Raw genomic sequence first — 27870 nt, forward strand, 5'->3', positions numbered from 1 at the left:
GCACACAGGACCAGCCCGCAGGTCCCCCACGGCCCCTCACCCAGGCCTGGGGCCTAGTGACCACAAGCACCGGGGGCCCAACCGGACACGTGGGCTGCAGGGGCCACCGGTCAGCCGGGCAGCCGCGCGTCCAGAGGGACCGGCAATGTCTCGCTGAAGTTGGGGGCACTCGGACTTTGGGGGCAGATGGGAGCCCGGTGACAGGAACTTGGGCATAGCTCCTGCAGCTTGTGCCAGGGCTGGAGGCCGCCAAGAGCTGGTGGAAACACACATTCTAGGACCTGCCAGCCTCCCGGGGGGTCTCCAGGCGGCTCCCTCCTGGGCAGCCTCAATTTTGGGGTGCAGCAGACACCTCTCCAGGGTGCCGAGGGAGAAACCGCAGGCATTCCCTCTCCACACTGCAGCCTCCAGCACAGAAGCGGGGCCAGGAGGGGGTTCTAGCATCTGGACCGGTGCCTGGCTCAGTGGGTCTCGAATGACCTGATTACCCACCCTCATTTTGGGGTGAACCTAAGAATCTCAGGGAAGAGGGTTCTTGAAGAGTGTGTGGACCATACTCATACGTCAACACCAGGGTCCCCGCGCGGTTCCCCGCACCCCGAAAAGTCACAGAGCTACCTGCCAAGTAGCACATATGTGCAATCAGTAAATAGCACGCCTTGGGCACTTAAAAGAGTGGAACACTAAACACTGTCACACGGGTATAGACGTGCCAAGAAGACAACTGGGGCAACTGTCCTTGGGCTGGGGGGACACGGGGACAGCCCAAAAGCAGCTGCCAGACCCACCTGAGATAGGAGGGGACACCCTGGATTCTCCCTCTGCCTGTCCCCCAGTCTCCCAGCTGGGGGGTCCTGACTCCCCAGGAAGAAGCCAAGGGACACGGGGGCACAGATGCAGGGGAGGTGTCAGGCCAGGGCAGACGTGACTTCTCTCTTAGTGAGTGAAATCTGACAACTATCAGAATTTACAAGTCTGAAAAACCTCCCTAAAAATATTTCAAATACTCAGAGGAGCGTTCTTAAAGAAAACCCAAATGAGGCTAATGTGGTGGAAATTCTCCCATGAAGCTTTCAAAAAACAAAAACTCCTGCGTAGTTAATGCAGGATTCTTTGCCTCTGAAACACAATCAGTTCCCCAGACTCTTCTACAAAGGATGCAGGAAGTCATACAGAAGGAGACTGTGGCAATGATTTTATTTGCTGCAAACACCAACGCTCACGTCTGGAGATTTGGGGACCTCAGGCTGCCGCGAGGCACTTCTTGATGAAGTGGCCCACCAGCCGCTGGGGCCGCTGCTGGTACTCGACCAGCACCTCGTGGGGGCTGCTGATCTGGTCACCTTCCAGGCGGTTGAGGAGCGTGACGCACACCACGGCCGCTGCAAAGAGCAAACGCCAGGTCAGTGCAAAGAGCGGGATTCTAGCTTAGCTCACAGAGACCAGCGTCCAGGCCTCAAGGGAAGGGGCCGACAGTGGCTTCTGATAGACGGAGAACACGAAAAAGCTGAGGGGGCCACACTATCCTGTTCTGTCCTTATCCTTGCCTGCCTTTGTTCCCAGAGATTCCCAAGCAAACCCCAGGACCAGCTCGGGGGGCCCTGCACTGCCTTGAAAGGCAAGGTGACGTGAAAGCTGTGAGGCAGGTATTCTGGAAGGCAGAGCTGGACCTCGAAGGGTATGGCCAGGAACTGCGGTGGATTAGCCCCAATTCAGAAATCCCAAGATCTTTGAAGGCCAGATTCATTGTAGAGTCAGCAGCGAAGCCTGCCCAGACCCGAAGTGGGACTTTCTCATCTTTCTGGCCTCTCAGTGGCACGTGAATCCCTGCAGAGACACTGAGGACCCTGCCTTGGACCACGTGACAATCCAAGGAGGTCCCAACGCAGGGGTCCAGAAACACGCCTTGGGGGCAGGGCGGGTGCAAGGCCAAGGCTGGCGTTGGGCGCGCCTGGGAGGAAACATGCTTTGGGGGCAGGGCGGGTGCAAGGCCAAGGCTGGTGATGGGCGGGGCCCGGGAGGAAACGCGCCTTGGGGGCAGGGCGGATGCAAGGCCAAGGCTGGCGATGGGCGAGGCCTGGGAGGAAACATGCCTTGGGGGCAGGGCGGATGCAAGGCCAAGGCTGGCGATGGGCGGGGCCCGTGAGGACATGCCTTGGGGGCAGGGCGGGTGCAAGGCCAAGGCTGTCAATGGGCGGGCCCGGGAGGACGGGGGTGGGGGGGGGATGGGGGGGCAGTTGGGGGAGCCTAGGGACCCAACCTCGGAGGCCGCAGGCGTTGCACATGGCGGCGAATACGGACGACTCCATCTCGATGTTGCGGATGCCGGCCTCGTAGGCCGCCCGCAGGTACTCCTGCTTGTCCTTCTCCGCGTAGGAGCAGAGTGCCCCGTCCAGGCGGCCTTGCCCTGGGAACGTGGAGAGCCGATGCTGGCCCGGGAGCGCCCACCTCCCATTCCACCGCCCTCCACCCCCGGGCACTCAGTAAGCGCCTACTGCATGCCCTCCCCGCCCCCCAGACAGAGATGCTTTCCAGCCCGACGGGCCCCGCCTGTCCTCGACCCACTGGCCCGCGAGGGAACCGGTGCTGAGACGCAGGGCCGCAGCGGTGCGGACCCCCGGGCGGGAGACCAGCGCACTCCTCACCTTCATAGAAGTCCAGGGTACACATGGTGTTGCCCACGACCGTGGGGAACTCGCCCAGGTCCGCGGAGCACCGCACCAGCTCCTGCACCAGCCAATCGTCCAGGTGCGTGTTCCGGACCACGCGCTTCCCGAGGACAATTTGCTCGAACTCCTCCTTGAAGCAGCCATCCACTGCCTGCCGGGTGATGACCACGGAGCCGGGCTCCACACCTGCAGGAAGAAGCGGGTGTCCCGGCTGCAAGGGGCGGTTAGGGAGGGGAGGGCCCCGTCCACGCACTGTGACACTGAAGGGTCAGTCATGCCCTAAAAAGAAATAGGTAAGGATCTCTTTTCAGCACCAGATTTTTTTTTTTTTCCTGAAGGTAATGAATGCGTAGACGCTGCAGAAAATACAGAAAAGTGCAAAGAAGAAAGTGAGATTGATGGGCGGCCCATCCCCAAAGCAGCGTCTTTCTGTCGCTGCTGGAACTGTCTGGGGCTCCCTTTACCAGTATGTGTTCAGCTGCTCCCTGTTTTGTACCTTATCATTTCAGGTTTTGAGTAAGGAACACTGGGGCACCCCAAACCTGGCTCCTGCGGTCACCAGCTCTTGACACCCTGGCTTCCCTCCAGGACTGACCCACCGGAGGTCCTGCTTCCTGTGCCTCCCTGGACATCTCCAAGATTGTACAGGCGTTACTCTGCTCCTTGCTCTTTGGTTTTGTAATAACTTTGCGTGGGATTTGACCAGGAGCCTTTCCTACTACTACACTACTACTTACTTTAATGTGATATTGGTTTTCCTAAACATTTAGGGAGGAGGAAGGAGCCAGGAGATCTGTCCCAGAGCCCCACGTCAGCCGCTCTCATGAAACATTAAAAAACGTGGCCATGGGCTTCCCTGGTGGCACAGTGGTTAAGAATCCGCCTGCCAGTGCAGGGGACACGGGTTCGAGCCCTGGTCCGGGAAGATCCCACATGCCGTGGAGCAACTAAGCCCGTGCACCACAACTACTGAGCCTGCGCTCTAGAGCCCACGAGCCACAACTACTGAAGCCCACGAGCCACAGCTACTGAGCCTGCGTACCTAGAGCCTGTGCTCCACAACAGGAGAAGCCACCACAATGAGAAGCCTGGGCACCCCAAGGAAGAGTAGCCTCCGCTCGCCATAACTAGAGAAAACCTGCACGCAGCAACAAAGACCCAACATAGCCAAAAATAAATAAATTTAAAAAAATAAAGTATAAATTGTGTCTCTAGTTTAAAAAACAAAAAACGTGGCCAATTGCCAAGCTCTGGCTCTTCTTGCCCCCTGCATGTTCATCTGGACTTTCTCTCCCTTGCTGCTTTGTCCCTGTTCTGGTCAACGTAGACTCTCCTCAGGTGTCTCCCCACACCGAGTGTGGACCTGGAAAAAAGCTCAGATGGCGGCTTTCATGAACTCATGGGGCCTAGAATTTTCAAGCCACTTCAGACCTCAAATTGGAGGGCGCAGGACCCCTCCCAGTGTCAGCTGCTCTTCCTCACACAGGCCCTGCCCTCTCCCGGGATACCTGTTGGCCATTTCAGAATTCTCACATCTGACAGAAATGCTGGAGCCACCCAGTTCGCCCTCCCGAGTGGCGACCCATGCCAGCCACCCACTGTTCCTATTTTGGGATTTGTGGGGACACCATGTCACACTGTTGTTGGGGGTTTGGGGTCTGGCTCTCTAGTTGATCTCTCCATTTTTATGGGGCAATTTTGGGAGATTCAAAATCCACCCTACTCCCTCCAGAATTCTCTCTCTGATTATTGATTTTAAAATCCCTCCAAAGCAAGAACTCAGGAAGGATTTGCTGGAGCTCCTCGCCCACGCTGATGCGATGTGCACAGCCACGAGTCCGTTGGGTCGATGGTATCACAGACTAAGTGTGCACAGCCTGGGAGCTCGTGGTCATTGGGGTTTTTTCCCGAGAACAACTCCTTTCAACTTTGAATTACAATCTGCAAACACGGATGTTAACCATCAATCTGTCTATATAGTGAAAAGAAAAATGAGATAACGTATTGAGAAGATTTAGGACCTACAGCGATCCTCTATCACAGCGAGAAAACCTAAATTTTCGAATTACCATAAATGCAGGGGAGGTCAGGTCTAGGCAATCAGAAACAAATGCACAGAGGCCAGGCTGATGACAGCAGACCTCCTTCCAGCAGCTCCAGCTCCTCAGCGGGAGCGAGAATTACTAGAACCCAGTTTTCTGCAGAAAAACCGGCCCAGAGGTGGGACATCAGAGTAAAACAGGTTTGCCTCAAAGACTTTGGCTGAAAACTCAACATGACGTTTAGCGTTTTACTTTCTCATTGCATCCTCTTCTTTCTTTGTTGTCCTTGCGATGTTAAAAAAATTATGTTGCGAACGGGGGGCTTTTACGCAACTTAAGGACACATCTTAATTTTGTATTGCATCTCTCTCTTCCCCCTTTGGTTTTCCTGTAGGTTTTCTCATAAGGTGCTTCACATCCTTGCAGGAATAAAGAGGAGGAGTGAGCAAAGTGAAGGAGAAAGGCAGAGAAAAGAGGGATTAGCAAGAATAAAAAGAGAATCAAGCAAACAAGAAGGCACATGTTGTATAACTCCGAAAGGACGGGGTTTCAGGTGCGCGTGGCCTGGTGCCTTTCTGTGCCTATTTCTGGGGTATGGGTTGGGAGAAGTAGCTGGACCAGAAAAAAATAACAAAATGCCTGCTGCTGCTGAGCGCTCCTTGGGCACGGCCCAGGGAGGAGCTCTGGGTCCCCACGCTGCCCACCGGGTCCCAGTGGCGCTCTGCGCACTAACCTATCCCGCCAGAGGTGCCGATGCGGATGAGGGTGACGCCGGAGCACCGGGCGTGGTACAGCAGCTTGATGAGCTCGTGCAGCATGATGGCGATGGAGGGGATGCCCATCCCGTGCTAGAACCAGGGAGAAATGCCAGCGTCACACTCTGGTAGCACCTCTGTGTGTTCTGTGCTGCATTGCTAACTGGTGGTAAAGAAGATGAACTTCCTAACGTACATTTAGAAACTATGAACACTCGGGGAAGTGTAAAGGTTTGCACGACGCTGTCGAATGGATGACCCCTTTGATCCACACCACCCGTGGAACAGATGGCAGCTGAGGACCAGAGGGCTGCTGTTGCTAGGTAACAGACATCCCCTGGCGTGGGAAGCCCCGCACACGTTTTCCCTTTTCTCCACACGCTCTGCCACAGCCAAACTCAGTAACTGGCTGGTGGCTCCACCGCCGCGGTTCTGCCTGTGCCGTTTCCTCCACCTCCGCATCCCCAAAACCGCCCTTCTTCAGAGGCCCTCCCGGTGCCACGTCTGCCAGGAGCTGCCCCTGTGGCCAAGCCCTCTTTGGAGAACGTGTTCGTCCTGCAGTCTTACTTGTGGGAAGTGCTTCCATGGATTATCTGGACCTAAATACGTCTTACTCTTGGGTGTGTTGCGGGTGGTTAGTACCACCAGACGTCTCAGCTGCCCAGAGGGCTGGGCCCCTGTCCCAGCCTCAGGGGCAGCCTTACTGTAAGGCAGCACTTCCTCTAAAAATGTTCTCCTCTGCAAAGGGAACCAAAACTGGAAAACGAGAACACCAGAGGTTTCTGTGTTCACCCATTGCTGAATCACATGTGTGTGAAGTAACACGGGCGGATGGTGTGGGGACCACTTGGTGCCCGGCTCTCCTCGTGGCCCTGGTCCAGGCAGAGCACCACCTTCCCGGGTCTCCAACCTGGGCGCTCACTGTGTGCGCACAGCTGGGTGGGTGTGCGCGTGTGTTTGTACGTGTGTAGCTGTCTCTCCTGGAGATGGGCTCCACTACCTCTGCAGCCCAGCCCCAGGCTCTCCTCGACTCCTGTTTCCTCTGTCAGGCTGTGTGCAGGGCAGGGATGGGGCCTGCAGAGCCAAGGGCTGAGCCCACCACGAGGGCAGGTACTCACGCTGACCGACAGCACCGGGCCCACTTTAAACATGGCGTAGCGGTCGGTGCCCTCACAGATGTCGGGATACTCTGCACCTGGGTGGTCAAGGCCCAGCTCCACGGCCACGTACTTGATGAAGGCTTTCATCCGGGAAGGGCTTCCCCCAACACACACAAACTGCAGACAGAGAACAGAGCCCCCATCAGCACAGGCACTGCACCCCGTCTGTACAGCGGGGGTCCTCAAAGTGCCCCCCGCCAGCAGCGGCCGCATCTCCTGGAACTTGCTAGAAATGCAGGTCCCTTCCCTGCCCCCCCCCCCCCCCCCCCCCCCCGCATCTGGGGAGCCAGTAATGTGTGCATTAAGGAGCCTCCTGCTGATTCTGACACTCCCTTGAGTTTAAGAAGCACTAGTTCATGCACTCACCGCTCGGTGCAAGAGGCCCCAACAGTGCAGAGCAATCAGCTCTACACAAGCCAGGACGACCACACCCTCGCCCTCTCCAGCAGGAAAGCCCAGGCTTCACGCCTGCCCAGGCTCCGTGCCTCGTGTGCACAGCAGCCCACTGCACTGGAGAGAGCCGGCGTTTGGAATAAGATGCTGCGGGCCCCTCAGTGTGCAACCAGGGCCCCACAGCCCATCTGTAACATGGGCTTCTAACTGCTGTTTCGCCGGCTGGCAGAGGCCCAAATGGCCAACCTGTGGAAAGAGCCGGGGGCCGGTGGGGGCTCGGAGAGCCGCAGCTGTGCGGTGAGCAGGTGCTCTCAGAGAAGTCGAACCTTCATCTGCAAAGTGTCGTACGCGAAAGCGTCAAAAGAAAACAGGTAAATAAGCCAGTCTTAAGGACTTGGTGATCAAAGAGTTAGTAGCCTCTTAACATAAAGAGGAAAAACTCTATAGCCTAGAAAAAACTACAGGTTAAACTTAAGGAGAGAATGAAAACAGAATGAGCTAAGAACACACGGAAAGGAGGGGAAGGGATAAATTGACAGATTGGGATTGACATATACACGCTACTGTATATAAAACAGATACCTACTAAGGACCTGCTGTATAGCACGTGGATGGAACTCTACTCCATACTCCATAATGACCTATATGGGAAAAGAGTCTAAAAAAGGGTGGATATGTGTATATGTATAACTCATTCGCTTTGCTGTACACCTGAAATTAATACAACATTGTAAATCGACTAGACTGCAATAAAAATTTAGAAACGAAAAGACAACAACACGTGGAAAGTCGTCCCTCGGTTTGAAACGAACAGCACAAAAGATCTGGGTGGCTGACAGGATGTAACCTGGTTATGACTTTACGATCGCATGAGGCAGCCCCGGATCTAGGGTCACTGGCTTGTTTCAGTTTTGAATTCTAAACGTTAGCCCACTTTTCCACACGGGGATTAGACACTTTAAAAGTCCTCTGCGAGGATAAGTCAGGACCAAACTAGCTAAACGGATGTGCATCTTAAATGAGAGACAGCAGACACATGCGACTGCCCCTCCTGGGTATCCCTTGCTCCCCTAGAAAAGGATTAGTGTCTGCTCCTTTCTAGTCTCTCAGTGAAGCATTAGGAAATTTATTTTACATTGTTTCAGTTATAGGAACCAATACTTCTTTATGATAGTTTTCTTTCACTCAATAGTTCATATTCTTGAAAGGTAACAATTTGCAAAACTCCAATCAACATATAACTTCGAGAGCCTGTCCTCTGTCACCTCCGCCCTGTGTGGCGCAGTCTACCTGTGTCACCTGAAAGGGGGGTAATCTTGGGCCAAATGCCCAGAATCAAAACCCCTGCTTTTACCTTCACGTCTCCAAACATAGTCGGGAAGTCGTGCGTGCTGGTGCTAAGGCTGAAATGGTAGAGGACATCTTCTTTCATTGCAGCCACGTGGGGATTGCAAAGCTGTACAAAGTCACTGTCCCAAAACAGGAAAGGAGGCAGTTTAGAGAACCAGCGTCCAGGGGCCGGCAGGACCACAGCGACACCCTGTGCCAGCGAGGCGCATGCGCCACAGCGGGCAGGCCGATCCCAGCCTGCAGAGGCTCCCACACTGTCTCCGTTCCTCCCTCTCTCCTTCCCCTCACCCGCTCTCCAAACCCATGGCTTCTTTGGAGGATGATCAGGAAGGACTCAGAAGAACACCAACCAGTGGTTAGGATTCCACATTCTCACTGCCAAGGGCACGGGTTCAATCCCTGGTCAGGGGACTAAGATCCCCGAAGTCGAAAGGCTCCACACACACAAAAAAAAAAAAGTACAAAGATCAAAACGCCAAATCATCCCATATAAAGCATGTAGCCAGTTGCTACCCAACCCAGGTTCATTCAACATATAAACTTGGCTTCAATTGAAAAGTAGGGCTTCCCTGTTGGCGCAGTGGTTGGGAGTCCGCCTGCCAATGCAGGGGACGCGGGTTCGTGCCCCGGTCCGGGAAGATCCCACATGCCACGGAGCAGCTGGGCCCGTGAGCCATGGCCACTGAGCCTGCGCGTCTGGAGCCTGTGCTCCGCAACGGGAGAGGCCACAACAGTGAGAGGCCCGCGTACCGCAAAAAAAAAAATAAATATATAAATGAATAAAAATAATACATTTATCACAGGAAATATGGATGGATGAGAAGAAAAAAAATAGCCTCTAATTCTCCCACCCAGAGATAGCCTTTCCAATCTGAGGCCTTTCTTTTTCGTTTTGTTTCACTAGCCAGCACTTCGCTGGTACAATGTCCCAAGGGAGTAAAGAGACAAGACATCTTTTCATTTTGGTTTTTCTCGGCGCGGCTGCTCGAAACCTTGTGTGGCTCACATTATATTTCTCTTGCACAGCACGCTGCTGGCCTGCAGTAGGGGTTAGCAAACGTTTCCCATAAAAGGCCAGATAGCAAATATTGTTTCCTTGCAGTTCATAGGGGCTCTGTTGCCACTTCTCAGCCCTGCTGTTCGCCCATGAAAGTGACCACAGACAACATGCAAATGAGTGTGGATGTGTTCCAGTACAACTTTATTTACAAACACGATGCCCAGGTCTAGATTGCATCTCCAGCCTTAGACACGCCTCCTTCCACAGCTGTGCCTTCCTGACTCCACTCACAGGTGTGATGCCAGATGCCACTGGCACAGAGGGAAGCAGCCATGGGTCCCCAGCAATCAAGACTTTCTGTTTCTTCCTTCAGAGTCACACTTTCCGCCCCGAACCCACGGATCACATTTCCTTCTCAATCTAACTCTGTGAGAAAAAAACCATACAGGAAGAGAAGTTCTCAACAGCCTGTGATTTGTAAACACCTATTCTCTCTGGAGTCCATCGGTCGTCAACCGTAGATGCCCAGGCTCCAGACCGAGGGCACTGCTTCTCTCTCTCCTGCATCTCCTCGCTTCCTACTTTCGTGCTTCTCACATTTCCCTCCGATTTCCCTAGAATGGCATCCAAGTTAACTCACAGGCAAACAGTCTCAAAAGGCTGATGTAGAAAAGATGCGAACAAAATACTGAAGAGAGACAGATCTTTTTCTAAAGGGGAGGGTGCTGGTGGACTGGCCAACACCCTGAGCTCATCACTAAACTGGCAGCAGGACCACTAGCAGACTGTGTTATTGGCACCGGGGCAGGGATGCGAGAGTCTCCCTCAGGAGGGGCAAGCAACCTGCCCAAGCCAGAGTCTGCACTGGACCCCGACCAGTCCTGACCAGGCTTACTCTCCTGGGGCAGGGAGGTCTCTTTTCAAGGGACCAAATCCAGTTCGGACAAACCCCAAGCTTTCCCAGAATGCCTTCTTGATCTCCAGACCAAGCTGAAATTCTAAGTCATAACACAGCCAGAGCATCTGAAGCTCCTTTAAAGACAACTATTTTACTGTAATTACGGTACTTGTTCTCCTTCAGGATGTTATGAACAAAGAGTACAAAGAGAAGGAGGGCTAACGGCCGAGCATTGGAACTGACGAAACAGAATGAGATAAAACAAATTTGTGTCATATTTCAAAATAGAAAACGTTTCTTTCCTCTTTCATTCCAGGAAGAGGAGAAGGAAATATGGCGTAACTGTGAAGACCAACAAGGATTTTAAAATATGTAAATTGGACGCGTAACAGTGAATAGAACAAGTAGTTTTGTTACTGAGGTATAGATAACTCACAGTATTGTATTAGTTTTAGGTCTATAACATAGTGATTCAATTTTTTATAGATTAAACTCCACTTTTTAAAGGATTTTAAAATAACAAGTCACAGATATATTACTTGGAAAACTATTTTCCTAGTCTACACACGATGTCAAGTGACTTTATCCTGCTTTACTCTGTCACTTTATTCGTTTAACAAATATTCGTTGAGCACCTACTCTGTAAAAGAATTGGGTGAGATGCAAAATGAATGAAACTCGGCTTCTGATTCCAGGAGTTTATCAGCAGGGAAGGGAAAACACGACTGACCATTAGACGAACTGGCCCAGACATCTTGCGCTGTATGCTCAAGGGACTGGCAGAGAACGAGGAAGGGGCTCTGGGGCAGGGAGGAGGGGGACCCTCAGCCGAACCTCACACAAGCACGCATCAGGCCCTGTGCCAGGCCGAAGGGATGCAGAGATCAGCAGGCTGGAAGCGGTGGAGACCACGTCATTAGTGGTGGTGCGTATAAGTCATTCGACACCGCAACTGCCACAGAGGCTAGGTTCTACCAGTCCCCGTTGTAAAGGCTCAGGGTCACACCTTTAATAAGAGGCTGTGCTCATGAGCTGGACTTCAGGGCTCCTCACAGGACACGCTGGCCTCTGGAGGGTGGACCATACAAGCTGGTATTGACCATAAAACGACGGAGGGAGGGGAAGATAATGACTAACCAACGGGGAGGGGTCACTGTTCAGTGGAGTCACATCCAGGGCACCTGACGCCAGGCCTCCCTTCTCCAGCCTTCGTTTCAACCACCCGCTCAGCCAGCCTCCAGGATCCTCAACCTGGGAAGGGGGGTGGGGCAGGGAGGGGCGGGGCGGGGGGGCTCGGAAAGTGGGGACAGGGCGTGTTTGCTTGTCAATGATTGAAAGCACCAGGGAGGGACTTCCCTGGTGGTGCAGTGGTTAAGAATCCACTTGCCAATGCAGGGGACATGGGTTCGAGCCCTGGTCGGGGAAGATCCCACATGCCGCGGAGCAACTAAGCCCGTGAGCCACAACTACTGAGCCTGCACTCTAGAGCCCACGAGCCACAACTACTGAAGCCTGCGCACCTAGAGCCCGTGCTCAGCAACAAGAGGAGCCACCGCAATGAGAAGCCCGCGCACCGCAACGAAGAGTAGCCCCCGCTCGCTGCAACTAGAAAAAGCATGCGCACAGCAACAAAGACCCAACACAGCCAAAAATGAATTTATTTTTAAAAAAAAGCACCAGCGATCCTACTAGTTCAATTAAAAATTCTCTCTGCAAGTACTCTTCTCAGGGCAGCTCCAAAACTTGAAAATGGACCTCAGAACCCATGGGGAAGGAAAGGGGGGGACAGGTGTCCGTGTGAAATTAGGTGACCCACACGTGCAAGTATCCAGAACAGTTCCTGAGGGACCTCCCAGAAGAGAACCAAGGAGCCCTAAGCTGGGTCCCCAGAGGGCAGCATACAGCCCTGGACATCATCAAGGCGAGAGGCCACCAGAACCAGGAGAGGCCACTGCCCAGGATGGGGTCTCCCAGGGAACCCCAGCAGAGGTGGGTGGGGAGGAAACTGGGAAAAGTAGTGGATTTCAAGTCCATGTAGGAATTGGGATTAAGACATAAAATTCTTGCTTCTCCAGTGATGACAAAAATTTGTGTTTTAGGGCAATATGAGAACCTTTTAAATATAAAATTGTCCTCTGCCTGTTTCCGCCACCCCCCACCCCCACCCCCACTTTACTGTCGATTGTGAATCTGCATTAACCAGACCTCCTTGGGAGATGACCTTCCTTCTTCATCCCGTGAGGGGCCATGACGACCCATGACCCACTACTCACTTTGTACCTGTAGATCTGGATTGTGTTCACTGTCAGCAACACATCATTTGACATACAACCCTTTGTCTCAAAAAGTTGGAACTGAGGGCCATAGTTAAAGAATTTCTTAAAGCCAGGGAAGATCCTCAAATTTTTTGTGAACGGATTACCAAGATGGGAGAGCACTGGTCTGTGGTCTGACGAAACTGACCAGAGCTGATACTCAGAGCTTGAGAGAAATTTTTTTTTGGGGGGTGGGGGGTTTCTCCCCTAAGCTAAGTGAGGGAAAGTCAAACATTCCAACATACATGAACGGGCATGTCAGTCCTTTGATACACTGAGAAGGCCACCCAATTCTTTGAGGAACGAAAAACAGCTGCCCTTGTTTTACAAATCTAGTCTTTACAGGACCTGAGGTGTGCCTTCAGAAACATCTCAAAGCTTACCAATCCTTTCACCACTCCAAAATCCTCCCCTATTTATCTTCAGAGGCTTGTAGGCATTGAAGAAGAAAAAAAATAATCCTGGCCTTAAGGGAACAAAGTCCTCCTAGGAGGAACTTGCCTTTCTCCCTCTATGCCTTTGAGATGCAAATATTCTACCTGATCACCTCCAGAAAGATTCGTAATCTTTTTAAAATGCAGATTTCAGGAAAGCAACTCTTATCTAGAGAAAAAAACAAAAGGGGGATAGGTAATTTGGAACTTGACTTGTCAAGGACACGCAAATCTTAAGTGTCTTCTTCATAAATATTAGTAAAAAGGGTTTGGCCCTCTAGACAGGCAACCCTGTTGCATCTGCCAGAAACCCAATCTGAATCCAACTTCTTTTGTAACTGAAGGGATTTCTATTATTGTTCCTGACTCAGGGCTGAAATTGCGGAACTTTGGGAACCATGGGGTCTCTGTCTGTGTGTCTGTATGTGTCTAACCGTATTGTCGATGTGTAGTACTGCCAAAATTAATTTGTATAAGAGCTCTATGTAATTGGCTTAAAGGAAGTTAGCTGCTACTTATATACATACCTAGAAATATAAAAGAAACTGTCTCGAAAGAATTTCAGAATCGTGTGAGCTAGGATTAATTTTAATTTCATTAAAATTAATTTTAATGAAAGCAAATGGTTTAATTAATACAGACATGTCTTTACAGTCACCAACATTAAGTATAATACTCTTACTGTACCCAGGTTCACTAGAAATCACATAAGATATTATTCCTGTTACAAAATTTGTCAGCAAGAAAAATGACTTGGTATGCTAAACTTTTAAGTGAATTAAATGGAAATGGTGAGAGTTTTGGTGTAAACTCTAAAGGAATAATTATGTTTTAGTAATGTCTGCTTAAAAATAGTCTCTCCAGATTTAGATCACTTGAAACCTTAGAGTTTTGTTAGATTAAGTTAAATGATGGGAATTCAATGACTATCCAGAATTTATTTCCAAATAAGATACTGAAACATTAATTACTGAACATAAGCTTCCTTTTACAGAGAAACTAAAGATATTTAGGACTATTAATAAAAATACATTTGGTGCCACACTAAGACATTTTCTGTTAGACAAAAAAACCATGTGTTTTCTAGAAATGGTAAATAGTATGTATACGTTTGCTAACGTGTGGGATGCTAATGTTTGGGAAGACAGTTCATAATTACCTATTTGTTAGTTTCTGCTGGATACTAGGTTTTAAGGTTAAGAATTATAATATATATGTAACTAAAGCCACTAAAATAAGGGAAACATTTCAGTATGCAAGGAAAGTAGGAGACATGTTTTCAGCCAAAGAAGGTATGAGGAATGGAAATCATTTTGTTCAAGGGAAAGAAATTAATTCTGTCCTAGAGCTGTCTTTTTCTGCATAATCAATAAGGGACAAAAGACAGGACATTATGGAAGGTGTGTGGAAAAGGGAACACTGAGAAAAGAGTTCTGTGTGTGGTGAGGCTAGGATTGCATTGAATTGAATACAATACATTTGTTATTAAGAGTAGCTGATGCAAGGCTGGAGTTTGGTTTTCTCTCTGTTAAGAGAATAAAGTTTTCTTGGAACATTGAGTTGCTTTTGGTAATGGATTATGTACGTTTCTTTGCCTTTTTTTTTTTTTTTTGCGGTACACGGGCCTCTCACTGTTGTGGTCTCTCCAGTTGCGGAGCACTGGCTCCGGACGCACAGGCTCCGCGGCACGTGGGATCCTCCCGGACCGGGGCACGTACCCGCGTCCCCAGCATCGGCAGGTGGACTCAACCACTGCGCCACCGAGGAAGCCCTCTTTGCCTTTTAAGTGAGCCTTCTGAGTGAGCTGTGTTTGCCTGTGAAATATTTTATTGTCACTTTGGTTAAGTGAATTAAGTATTGTTCCTCAGTGACCTATATCCTATTTGACCAAGTGTTTTAAACCTTTTTTGATATTTTGACAAACTCCCAAATATCAAATTCTCCCTGAAGTTCTTTTGACCTCTAGCTAACTTTGGGGTTCTTCAGAGAGGACCCCTGAAGCATCTCAGAGAGAGGAATATTAAACTAATTAGGCTTATTTGGTATGTTAAATTACATGGGAAGCATTGTCAAATGAGTGGTGATAAACCTTCTTAGGTTATATTGGATGGGTAAATATTATTAATATACATATTCTAGAAATTATATGGAGCTCCTAAGAACCTGGTACGTCCTGGTAAATGTTTATAGTCATAATTCTAGTTCTTGTCTTAAAATGTTGTATGACAAAGTAATAACCAAGTTTCTTTGACAATTGCATTGTAATCAGATCTTTAACCTTGCTTTTTTAAGTCTTTTGTCATTTATAGACTGCTTCATCTTCAAAAGATTCATAGAAAGGACTTTTGGGGAATTCCCTGGTGGTCCAGTGGTTAGCACTAGGTGCTTTCACTGTGGGGATCTGGGTTCAATCCCTGGTTGGTGGTTTTGTTTTCCGGGTTTTGTTTTGTTGTCTTTTTTTGCCACGCTGTGCAGCTTGTAGGATCTTAGTTCCCCAATCAGGGACTGAACCCGTGCTCCCTGCAGTGAAAGCACAGAGTCCTAACCACTGGACCACCGGGGAATTAATTCCCTGATTGGTGGTTTTTGAATCTGTTTTCCAGATATAAGGAAACTCTTCCCGTCAAGCTAATTATGACTTACAGCAATTTGGGTAAATTACTCCCATGTAAGTGGAATTGAGACATTTATCTTTTCTTTCTACCTGATCTCTCCAGAAATTGGGAACTCCTGGGTTCCCAGTAGCTTTATCAGGTAATAAAATTAATTACCTGATAGTTGTTAACTGAGGTCTGTATTTACTGCCTCAGACTCACTTCTCAGATGATTCCTTGTTGCTATGTTACATTACTGTAGAGTTTGTTTCTGAAACTTATCTCAGTCATCTATCTTCAGATGAAGATCACATGTGCCATGACCTGCAACCAGGGGATTATGCATACGGGAAAAGATATCAGATAAAGGACTCTTTACAGCCACCTTGGAAGGGACCATATCAGGCCTTCTTAGACTTCCACTGAGACCAACACTATATCAACACCATTCAAGCTAACATTATCACCAATATCACTAAGTGAGACCATCCTACCTGGCCAATTTAATGACACCTGTTCTGAACTTGGCCATAAATACTCCTTTTCACTAGATGTTAAATATTGGGTAGCTCTTAACAGGACTCAGTAGACCTACAGAAAAGTTTATGGCCTTGGCTTTCCCTGGGTTGGTTAGGAAGATGCATAGTTGCTTTCCCTTGGGCTTAAGTTCACCTGCAGGTATCCTTGAAAACAACCCCTGCCAATCTGCCTTTAATATGAGGACTCTGGGTTCCTATCAGTTTTCCAGTGGTGTGACCATTTGGCCGAGATATTTGTTAACTCGTCTTATGACATATGAAGGATCAAATTTCTGTTCTGAATGATCATCTTCCAAATTTAGTAAAAATACTAGGAAAATGCTTTGGTTTAGGAGGATCTTCGCTTAAACCCTTACTAATGACATTAATTTTACCGTCAATTTTGATCACATCTATCGCTCACTATAAATTAATGAACAAGCACAAGGTACATGCAAGGTTAAATTGGCATAACTTCTACTGGACAACTTGGAACTGACAGTCCTTGCCAGACATCTTACTAATATAACCCCCTAAAAGGAAAGAAAGGAGCAGGCTCTTAGGTCTGGACATCAAGGGACATGATGAACCCAGGGCAGGTAAGCAACCACCCTGGCATCAAAGGAACAAATATTCGATCACCTGAGGCTTTCTATCAAAAGATTAATGATCAGAATGGGAAAATTGATGAAAAAGTTCATATTTTAAAATTTAAAATGAGAAAAATTTAAACATAACATTTCCTTTGTCCATTTGGATCTCCTCCCTTCCCTTTAGTGTGGGTTGTGCATGTGTACTAGCCAGACCTCCTTAGGAGACAGCACTCCTTTTTAATCTCATCAAGGGTCACAACTCCTTAAGAGATAACCTTCCTTCTTAATCTTGTGAGGGGCCATGATGACCCATGCCCACTACTCTGTACATGTAGATCTGGATTGTGTAAACTGTCAGTAACACATCATTTGGTATTATTACCCTTTGTCTCAAAAGCTTATATAACCGTGCTTTGACCTCTTATGGGTGAAGCAATGCTCAGAGCTTTCTGAAAAACTGTCTCCTGGGTTATAATCCTCAGATTGGCTCAAATAAAATTTTCCATTTCTTTCTTAGATCAACTACTGAGTAATTTTTTTTCATCAACACCAGCAATGCACAGATATACATAAAAGAGTGGCCATGTGAATCACATAGTGGAATAATGAAAAACTGCAAAGAAATAAGGAAAGCATTGAAAGGTCAGAACCAAGAGAGAGCTGGGAAAGAAGCAGGGACTGTGACTCAGAAGAGTGTCCAGATGTAAAGAAACCCCACTGGACACAGGTCTGGGCACCCCAAGCAAGTGCCCAGACGTCCTTGGGAAACAAACATCCCAAGGCTACGAGCAGCGGCCCTGGCACCAGGTGCCAGGGGTCTTCAGCCAGCTCAGCTGTATGCCCACCGAGTGGTCAGTCCTCCAGGCTTCAGGCTCTGACATGAGAACCAAGGTGTCCACGTGTGTCAGCTCTTAGAACACTGTATGGCTCAAAGTCATCACAGCGAGCCCGAGCCCCGCAGCGTGCAGGTCAGAGCCTTACTTGTGATTTCCAGGTTTCTTTGTTTCAGCCCCTGGCGAGGCCATCCCTCAGCTGAGGCAGGACCCTAGGAGAAAACAGCGCAGAGTCTGTTAGAAGTAATAGTCAACATTTTATGAGCTTATTTGAGCGCACTTCGATTGGAGTCAGTGGTTGACAAGGGAGCAGGGGAGCGGCAGAGCGTGAGGCCCAGGGGGCCTGTGTGATGATTGGTTGTTCATAGCACTTTGATTTTGTAGCCTGGAGGCATTTACAGCTTAGATTTCAGTGTGCCGACACAGGCTGCCTCGGCATTAGAGACACCTCAGTCCAATGGGCTCCTCGTTTAATTAGTTGAACACTAGTGGATCCCCCCAATAGGAACCAAGGTCACTTGGACCGTCAGCAAGGCCACACTAACCTGTGGAAGGTCAGTGCCATCAAGAGGAACTCGACAAATTCACATCACATACACGTACATACATAAGACCTGGAGGGTTGCTAATTTCAGAGAGGAGCTGGCGGAAATGTGCCCAAAGCGTGCCTGGGTTGGCATCTCCTACTCTGGTAGAAAACCCTTCTTCACTTCCTGGTCCCTCAGACAAGACTACCTTGACCCAACAGACCACACCTGGGTGCCTCACGCTTCCAGAATTTTAACTCTCCTCCAGCAGGCCTCAAGGACAGCTCAGGGGGCAGAGAGGGGCCCGGCAAAGGCACCAGCTCTTGAGGGCCTGCCATGAAGGGAAGGGAAAGACCTGGGGCAGGTAGGGATCAATCCCTGCCCTGGTCCCACTCCAGAACCAGAGGAAGGGAAAACCATGAGACACAACCACAGTTCTTACTGGGGCTCAGCCACCAGAGCGCTGACCCGACACCAGTGCCTGCGGAGCTGAGCCCGAGCACCTGCTGGTTGAACTCGGTGAGTGGTCTATGGTGGAGCTACCTCCCCCATCCCCAGGTCAGGTTCTCAACCTGCTACCTCACCAGCCACTTACCAGAAAACCAGCCTCACAAAGCTAAAACCCAAAGCCCGCTTTTTGGAAAAAAGGGTTGACGGCCACCGTTACACTCAGATACTGACCATTTTTGGCAAATTCTGAAAACCAAAGCGTATTGTCCTAGTTGGGTCTGGAGCACAGATTTTCCTGCAGTGCTGCCTTGTCTCTCTTCACCTAGCCTTCATGCTCCCTTAGCGTTTACAGGACACTTCTGAGGAAATGTCAGCCTGTGAGTCAACTGCAAATTGATTGAACCCAAGGAGGGGGGTTATGGGAACCTCCTCTCTGTAGCCAGTGGGTCAGAAGCACGGGTGATAACCTGGACTTGTGATGGGGGGCGGCTGCGGGGGAAGGCGGGCAGTCCTATGGGACTGAGCCCTTAGCCTTTGGGGTCTGACACTGTCCCCAGGTAGACAGTGTCAGAATTGAGTTGGATTGTAGGACCCCCTGGTGTAGGAGCTGGTGTGGAGAATTGCTTGACGGTGTGGGGAAAACAAAGTAGAATTGTACTTGGTGATCAGAATCTTAGGTCATAATTTGCCTTTACAGCATCCATCAGACAGACTGATGCAGAGAGCCCAGCTTCTGAAGAAGTCTGGCTTCCAGGAAATGCAACCCTGGGCACCTCCGCCCTGCAGTCAGCCGCTGCTATCCCTCTGGGATCCACCTCACTGTCTGCAGTAAGTGCAGACGTGCCTTCCGGCGAAGCCAGCCCACAGCCCTCATTATCGGCTCTCCCTCGTCCACTGAGAGATGAAGTAGGGCTTGGGGTCACCTCCTCCTGCAATGCATCCCCTCCTGGCTGCTGGCTCTTCCTCTGTGGGTAGGGGGTGGGGAGCTCAGAAAGAAGAAGAGTTAGAGGCACCTTCCCACGGGGCAGAGGCTGAATCAGAGGTGCACAGTGCACCCCAGAAGGTCCCCAACCCCTATTTTCCAGGAAAGGAAGCTCAGCCACAGAGAAGACATCCTGTCTGGCCTTGCAGAGAAAGTGTGGCTCTCTAGGCCGGGTGGCTTCTCCTGCCCCTGAACCAGAGAACCGTTTTCCCTGCCTCGGCCTTGCCCTCTGCTGCCCCAGACCTGGGCTCCTTCCCGAGTCTGCTCGGGGTCTGCTTCCCCTGGTACTCTCAGTGCCAGGTGATTGTTCCCCTCGTGGCTGCGACCCCGCCCAACCCCCACCCCCAAAGTAACTCCTCCTTGGGCCTGAGCCTCATCCTGGGGACAGCAAGGCTTTACTGAACCAACTCTGTGCAGAGGAAATCGCAGACTTTTGCAATGTCCTAATTGGAACTTTCCCCACTAAATATCTTAAGACACTTATAGGTGGGGCGAGCACACAGGCAGGTTGGCCTGGGAGTCCCGGTATAGTCACCAGAGCCACATTTCACTCTCGGAAGGACCTGGGTGTGGAGGATCAATGATATGGCCACCCCCACCCCCACCCCAGCCCCCACCCCGCCCACTGAAAAAGGTCAAAGGTGGGGAGGAGGTGAACCTCTCAATTTACTTGCCCTGAGACCAGTTAGAGCAGGAGGGGGAGCCCAAGAGCCACTCTACTCTCACTGGCAGGCTGGTTGCTCACCCAGACTCCCCCTTATTCCAGAGGCCACTAGCGAGGGGAGCGGGCCCCACTGCTGTGAAAGGAGACCCTGGTGATGATTAAGAAGGGAGTGATAACCACGCAGGGGCACAGGGCGATGGTGGAATCTCAGAAGAAATTTTCAAGTTAAAAAAAAAAGTGCATAAACTTGTAGGCAAACGAATGGCACCAGTCATTCCTGTAAACGGGGAATGTTACCTCCATCAGCCACTGCAGCAGCCCCCATGGTGCACCCCGAGGGGACTCAGGATGGAGAAAAGAAGGACACTGGCCCTAGGTAGTGAAGATGCACATCAAAGGAATGATTTCCATGAGCCCCGACTCTTGCATCTTCCCATACACAGAATAGCACTGAAATCATTGAGATGCCTGCTTTTCTGATTAGCAGTAATCTTTTAATTACATGTTTGTTTGTTTTTCAGCAAAACTCCCTCTCTATCCTGGCTCCCCCCTTACCTCTTCGGAGCAGTCCCTCAGAGCTCTCTGAGAGGCTGTGTGCTGGGCTAGTCCTCAGTGAGGCCACCGCATAAAACATACTTCCCAAATGTTAGGTTGTGCTTTTTTTTTTTTTTTTCAGTCAGCAAGCTGCATTATTTTTTCCAACAGTCAAAGGAATCAGGAAACAGGCCCAGGGGATGCTGCAGTCCCTTTACCAACGAGGCCAAAGTTTGGTCCACTGGGGGTTTAACACGGAGAGGAGGAGTCCCCCAGGGTCCACTGCAGTCTGTTCAACTCCGGGTCACAGCTTAAGGCCTAGACAAACACTCGTGGGGGGATGCCCCACCGTCTGCTCTGCACGCAGAGGCCCAGGGCGGGCACTGTCCAGCACCGCCCTTGTGCAGTGCTAACTAGGCGAGGCCATTCATAGGTGAGCTCATTCAGAGAATTTAGGGAATGTTTCTGACAACCGCTTTTTCAATTGTTTTACTGAATTAATGTTATCATGCACCTGGACCTGTTTCCTCCAACAGATAATATGTATGTGCATTTCCTAAGGACACACGCTTGACATCGTACAGCGGACTTCCAGCCTGGACATCATCCCAGGACGAAACCCGTGGAGCATACACTTCGTTTCCTCTGTGGCCGAGGAAATCCAGCTTGCCAAACCCCATCACTGAATTAGCGTCGCAGCGCTGTCCAACCAGGAAAGACTCAGGGTGGTTGGTCTGTCTGCCCCGCCTCAGCCCCTATGGCCGTGGGTGGAACTGCAACATCAGGGGGGATTCGGGCACTTGCCTGCTACTTTTAGCTCACCTTTTCAGTAACTTAATGCCTTTCTAATTAAGTATTATCTGTAAGAGAGCAGAAAGTGCTAAGCATTGCACACATTAGTCATCCAATGTGTAAAATTCCCAACAGGTAGCTGTCCTGGCTCCTCAAGGTGTACCTATTCAGGTTAGAACCCGCACCCGCTGTGGTGTGTGTGATCTGAAGGGAGATGAGAAAGACCCAGGGCTCTGAGAAGCTGGAGTCCACTGCCGCAAACATGAGTGACCATGAGCTCCAGTGCAGGTCGGCTGACGGAGAGCCAGGGAAAGGTGCAAACAGCGCCCGGAGGTCTATCTAGTTCAGCGTGAGGAATGGGTTGTTTCTTAGTGGTCCCTGACTAGGAATAGCCAGGAAAAGATGTGGCAGAGAGAGGACAGGACTAACGGTATTTACAACAAGGAGACGTGAAGCCCCATGAGATATGTGGAGGGTGCAGAAGAAACAGCTCAGCCAGCTCAGCATGGGGAGATGGGATTCGGGCGCTGGTTAGGGGCCAGGTGCCCAGACAGCCGCGTGTCACCACCGACAACGTGACACCGTCCTGGGGCTGACCGGGGGACTTGGAAAACCTGGAAGCAGGGAATGACAGTCAGAGGTTTGTATATTGGATCCACACAAAGGGCTCCAGAATAAGCCACTGTCACATAACAACTATTCTGAGCTGAAGACTTTGAGTTCCCGAAAGCCCGTACCTGCCTGAACCTAGAGACTTCCAAACATGTCACCACCCCTCCTGGGAAAAAAACTCTTTTCTCTGAAAAACACCCAAATAGATATTGTCCTATCTTATATCTCATCTCTTTTTCTAAGGGACCATTTGTCTCTCAGAAGTCCTCTGTGTTTCCCTAAGTGCCCTTTTGGCCCCACCCCCTTCTGTCATTTCCTCTCCCAGAAGTGCCTCTCCCCACCCCTTTTTCTCTGTTTTTTTTTTTTGCGGTACGCGGGCCTCTCACTGCTGCGGCCTCTCCCGTTGCGGGGCACAGGCTCTGGACGCGCAGGCTCAGCGGCCATGGCTCCCGGGCCCAGCCGCTCCTTGGCATGTGGGATCTTCCCGGACCTGGGCACGAACCCGCATCCCCTGCATCGGCAGGCGGACTCTCAACCACTGCGCCACCAGGGAAGCCCTCCCCACCCCCTTTTAAGATGGTATATCAGCCCCAAATTCCAACTACCTCCTGAAATCACGTTTTTTTTCTGAACTCTCCCATACACATGTAAATAAAAATCTGTCTTTTCTCTTGCTAATCTGTCTTTAGTCTTTTTAACCTGCAGTCCCCCAAGAACTGAATCTAAGAGGATAGAAGCTTTTCCTCCCTGCAGTTGGATTTGAAGGGCACACAGAGTGAGCAGAGATGCAATCAGAACAGCAAAGTGTGGCACCTTCCACATCCAGGAGGCGAATCCAAAGGGCTGGAAGGTGGTATCAGGGTGAGGCTGCCAGGGATGCCTGTGTCGAGTGGGAGGACAGGGAAAGAAGGCCACAGTGTGATGTCCCAAGCAAGGGGTGAGGCTGGACGTTTCGTCAGAGGCACTGGGTTCCTGCGCAAGGTGCCTGCAGCCGTCACCCGAGGCAGAAGTGCTGGGGGATACGGGGCCGCCGGTAGGAACTGGGCGCCTGGGGCCGAGTCCAGTACTAGAGAAGCATGGACTTTCCACTTTGTCCTTCAGGGGGCAGCAGGGTCCCAGCTGAGCCCTGGTCCAGAGACAGGGCTTCCAGGAGAGCTGACGGCTTTCCCACAGCCCGGCCGACCAGTGGCGTGAGACCCCCCGACCTGGAGCCTGTCTCAGAAAGCATTCCTTCTAACAAACACTGTCCCAAGGGCCGCGGGTGTCCTAAAGGTGTCCCCTCTCACTTTCCAGGACCCCATGTTCTCTAAACAGGAGGGTTTCACTAGATTCTGGCCGGGAGGTGCCACCTCCCAGAGAACTCTGATCCTGGCTCTGGGGTCTCAGGCTCCTCGACTGCTAGGGGACCCGATGGGCCCACTGCCTGGGGCGCTGAGCCAATAAACACACCAGGTACTTCTGATTAAAGCAGGAGCCTTTACCGCTGGTAACAAGTAAGGAGACAGGGAGCTAGCCGTCCAAGCACCGTCTCCCCAGCAGCAGGATGGGGATGCTTTAAGCCAAGGGCACATGCGTACTCATGAAAGGGCACACGTGACCTTCCATGTAGACGGGAGTTCTAGACGCCCTTGCCCAGCGGACAACATGCCCCAACACACAGTGCCTGTGCAAACATGGCGGCAATCCCACCCTTGGGGCAGATATTTTAGCATTAAAAAGAGGTAAAGGTCACTCTAGATTGACAAAATCCAGGCACCTGATTGTGGGTCCCAAAGGTCAGCATCACCATCCCTTAGGCACCAGTTAATCTGGTGGTTGGGCGCTTAAAGGGGTTTGGATCCTGCAAAACAGCTCAAGAATGTGCTTCAGGCCATCTTTACCTTTGAAACAGAACTGAGAGTCTTTATGACTGATTTCTTGTCTTTGCTATGGTGACTTCTCTTGCCTGAGAACAGTTGGTTGTTCCTGAACTATTTGTTCCTTTTTAAATCATTAATTACTGAGAACCACTCTTTGTTTCCACCTGAGACACAGGAGGCCATCGCTCACCTTCCTCCCAACCACCAGTGAAGGGAACACAGTGCAAACCGGAAATTCGCACTCTAGCTCTTAATGTGGGCCTGTCGGCGCGCACGTTACAATTTCTCTGTTGCCTGTTCTACTTCCATGAGATACGACATTATCTGGTTTGACCCCACTCCTTCCTTACTTAAGACTGTCTCAGCAACACTAACTTTGCAAAATCAAAACACCCTCCAGTTGGTTTTGGTTTTGTTGTTTTGTTTTTGTTGTTGTTCTGTTTGATTTTAGTTTTAACCCACTAAACCAAATTCAGACAGATGGGTTACTCTGGCATATAGCTAAGTGTGTAAACGTTTATAACTTTTTTTTTTTTTTTTTTTTTTGCGGTACGCGGGCTTCTTACCGTTGGGGCCCCTCCCGCCGCGGAACACAGGCTCCAGACGCGCAGGCTCAGCGGCCACGGCCCACGGGCCCAGCCACTCCACTACATGTGGGATCCTCCCGGACCAGGGCACGAACACGTGTCCCCTGCATCGGCAGGCGGACTCTCAACCACTGCGCCACCAGGGAAGCCCCCTTTTTTTTTTTAACAATGAGTTTGTATTAATTTTTTGATTAACGAAAAAGTCCACTTGGACAAAAGCCAATGTAAAGAAAAACTACTTTGTCTGTTTCAACTAAAGTGTTACTTCAGTGCCCACCAGGGCTGAAAGTCCTAGAAAAGACTATAATTCATGCCCGATAAACCTGGATGAATTAAGGAGTCTAGTAGAGAGATAACTAGAAGGTCAGTTTGGCCTCTGAAAAGGGAAAAAAGTCATGGAAGACTGGCTGAGAAGTGGGAGAGTGGAGCCCAGTGCTGAGAGCCTGGCAGAGTGAAAGCAGACAGGATGGGAGGGGTTGGCAGGGTGGGAAACCCAGATGGAGACAATCTTTCTATTCAGGGAAATCGCAAGTCTTTTAAAAGCCAAGGTCACAGCCAACGAATAGAACCGAAGGTCTCTTTGACCCGGAAAACAGAATAAGTGGGGAAAGATGGGCCAAAGTGAGGCCAGGCTAGTCCGGGCAAGGTGGCGGAGAGGCAGACAGAAGGACGGAAAACAGCCGAGGGGAGTGCAGAGCGCAGGGTCGCCACGCCTGGAGCCGGCCTCGAAGGCCTTCCAGGAAATGGCCCTGTTCTAACCTGGATTTCAGACGGGGTTTCTCTGCAATTCACCATGGGCGGGCAGCCGCCCAGGGCAGGCCCGACCTCTGGCGGGGAGGGCCAAAGACCGCCAGTCCTGGAGGAAGGGCGGTGGGGGCAGGGAGACTTCGGGCCGGTGACCTTGAGTCCCCGGGTCACGCCCCGACCCCGGAGCCGGCGAGGCTGCCCCAGGTGCCAGTCTTAAGAACAGCCTGCTGCGTACAAGAGCTGCAGATGGACCCGCTCCCCGCTGCAAATCGGATTTGTGTCAGATACTCTGTGACTGAAGTTTCTCTTTTGACCTGCCGGACACCTCGACGCCAGTATTTTACGCTGTGACACTTTGTTGTCTGTTGGCTCAAGGCGCACACCTGAGTCCATTTGAACTCTGCAAGTACGGTAACACTCATTCTCCAAAACGTAATTTCCCCTCTCCCCCGACAAGAAGGGGACGTTCCAAATGCTCCCGATTCCCTTCCCGCTCAATTTGGACTGAGGAAGACCTGCCCAGCTCCTCCACGCGCGAATCGCCTCCGCCAGGTGGACCAGCATCCGGACGGCGCCCTCCGCGCAATCCTCCCCACCCGCCCTCCCGGCACACCCTCCCCACACATCCTCCCCGCGCGCCCTCCACGCACATCCTCCCCGCGCGCCCTCCCTGCACATTCTGCCCGCGCCCCCTCCACGCACAGCCTCCCCGCAGATGGCCCCGCGTCCGCGAGCCCGAGTCGCCTCACCGGCAGGTCGATGATTCCTGAAAACAGGACGCTGGCCGCAGACACTTCCCGTGCAGGGACCGCCACGGGTTGCGCCCGACGCCTGCCGAGAGCTACCGGCGAGCGAGTGAGGTAGGGCCGCCCGGGGGTCCCCGCCCGCCCGCCAGCCCCTCCTCCTCTCCCGGGGCCCCTCCCCTCCCGGCGCCCCCGCCCCACCCCCGCCTGGTTTCTTGTTCCGCAGCGGGCGGCGGCGGATGACCAGCAAGTTACTCTTGAAACCAGTAGCCCCGCCCACGACACCTCCCTGCGGCTTCCTCCCCGCCTGACAGCAGAGACGTGGGGGACGGAGGTGACTACCCGAGGTCACCGCTCATGCCAGAGCCCGGCTGTCCGCGGGGCCCACCCCGAGCGCGAGCCGGGGGGCCGGGGGAAAGTGGCAGAGAGGATGAAGATGGGGAGCCCTGGGCCCCGGGGTAGGAGTGGGGCCGGGCAGGCCAGGCGCGGTGCGCTGGGTTTCCCTTTGGGACCATCCTGGTCCTGGGAGCACCCGGCACCCGGGAAGGCCCGGGAGGAAATGACTCATTCATTCAGAACCACCAGCTGAGGCGGCGGAACTGCCTCCGGGTCTCCTGCCAGCGCTGCCTGTCCCGTCACGTACCCGGACAGGGGTGGGGGGAGGAGGTGCGGGGAGCCCTGTTCTCTGGGGCGGTGGATGGCACTGGCCTGCTACCCCTGGGGGATGAAGGCCTCCTTTTCCTTCCTTTCCAACAGGCTGCACACGAGCCAGAAAACCAAATACCAAAGACTTACCTATTTGTTAAGTTACACCTGGTAAATGTGACACCTGGAAACAAGTTGTGTCCAGCCTTCTCTAAACCACACGGGTGAACCCAGCCCAGCCCCGGCCAGCTCCAGCGCGGCTCCCTCAGCTAGCAAAGCCAAGGACACCCCGCCGTCACCGCCCCAGGCCAGCCCAACCCACCAGAGAACTCCAAAGGTTTCTGCAGAACTGGTCGCCCTGCACCAAGTGGTGACACCCACTCAGTCGGGCTCACCCAAACCCCAGAGTGATTCCAAGCTCGGATTCTCCCAAAGCTGAGAGTATTTCAGAGATACTCAGTGAGGCTTCCTGCTGCTTCCCACCGGCCAAGTCCCTCTCCAGCCCAGGGCTGCCCTACTTCCTGGATGCCTCTCAGAGTGACGGTGGAGACCCTGAAGAAACCCATCAGGAGGTCATGAACCAACATCATGGGGCAGAGCCAGCATTTGATCCTTAATGAGACAGGATGGAGGAGAAAAGCACCCCTCCTGGCACACGCGATGGGGCGGAGGGGGGGTAAGGTACCTCCGTGTCACACAGGGTATTCTCAGGCCGCCCACCCAAACATTCAGGAGTGCCCCCAGGCACCTGATGGATGCCACCTGCTGACAGGCTGGCGCCCACTGGGCCTTCACCTGCAGGAGTGCTGCGGGCAGATACACAGGAAAGGGCAGCCCCCCCACCCCCCAGTGTCCCCTCTGGGACATCACACACAGAGGCGCATGAGAGCCCAGGGTTATCCACATGGCTCTGCCTGCAGGCCGTTTTCCACCAGCTTTCTGCCCCATTGCTTTCACTCTAAACCATTAACTGGTGCTGTCTGTAGTGAATTTTCCCTCATGTGAATTACCCTGCTGCCCTTGGCCGCACTGCGTGCTGGCCGGTGACTTGCTGAACTCATCCCTCAGATGCGAACGATGCCCATTGCTGCAGGGGTCGACGAGGGTCAGATGAGATACAAAAGCCTGTTATGATTTTTTTTTTAATGTATTTATTTTTGGCTGCGTTGGGGTC

General features: G+C 51.6%; 1 protein-coding gene across 6 annotated transcripts; it reads right to left on the minus strand.

Moving 5' to 3' along the window:
• Positions 1-1178: 1178 nt before the first annotated feature.
• Positions 1179-26216, minus strand: UPP1 (uridine phosphorylase 1). 6 transcript variants are annotated; one of them, XM_032642896.1, is made up of 9 exons: positions 26058-26152; positions 17703-17766; positions 8720-8803; positions 8374-8488; positions 6585-6743; positions 5445-5559; positions 2646-2855; positions 2261-2407; positions 1179-1382 (listed from the first exon to the last, which is right to left on the minus strand). In XM_032642896.1, the coding sequence occupies exons 3-9, from the start codon at positions 8737-8739 to the stop codon at positions 1243-1245; spliced, it is 906 nt and encodes a 301-aa protein (XP_032498787.1). In that variant the 5' UTR covers positions 8740-8803; positions 17703-17766; positions 26058-26152; the 3' UTR covers positions 1179-1242. The 6 variants fall into 6 exon arrangements, with proteins under 6 accessions (XP_032498787.1, XP_032498789.1, XP_032498786.1 ...); XM_032642898.1 differs by having other exon boundaries at positions 8658-8803; XM_032642895.1 differs by lacking the exon at positions 8720-8803 and having other exon boundaries at positions 26058-26216.
• Positions 26217-27870: the final 1654 nt, after the last annotated feature.

The sequence above is a fragment of the Phocoena sinus genome, chromosome 9 (genome assembly GCF_008692025.1).
Source record: "Phocoena sinus isolate mPhoSin1 chromosome 9, mPhoSin1.pri, whole genome shotgun sequence".
NCBI lineage: Eukaryota > Metazoa > Chordata > Mammalia > Artiodactyla > Phocoenidae > Phocoena > Phocoena sinus.

Coding starts and splice junctions, on each gene's coding strand:
- UPP1 (XM_032642895.1), bottom strand. CDS start 17,746: ATGGCCTCGCCAGGGGCTGAAACAAAGAAACCTGGAAATCACAA. Junction 2,856..5,444: donor CGGCACCTCTGGCGGGATAG/GTTAGTGCGCAG, acceptor TTCTTCCTGCAG/GTGTGGAGCCCGGCTCCGTG. Junction 1,383..2,260: donor CAACGCCTGCGGCCTCCGAG/GTTGGGTCCCTA, acceptor TGCTCTTTGCAG/CGGCCGTGGTGTGCGTCACG.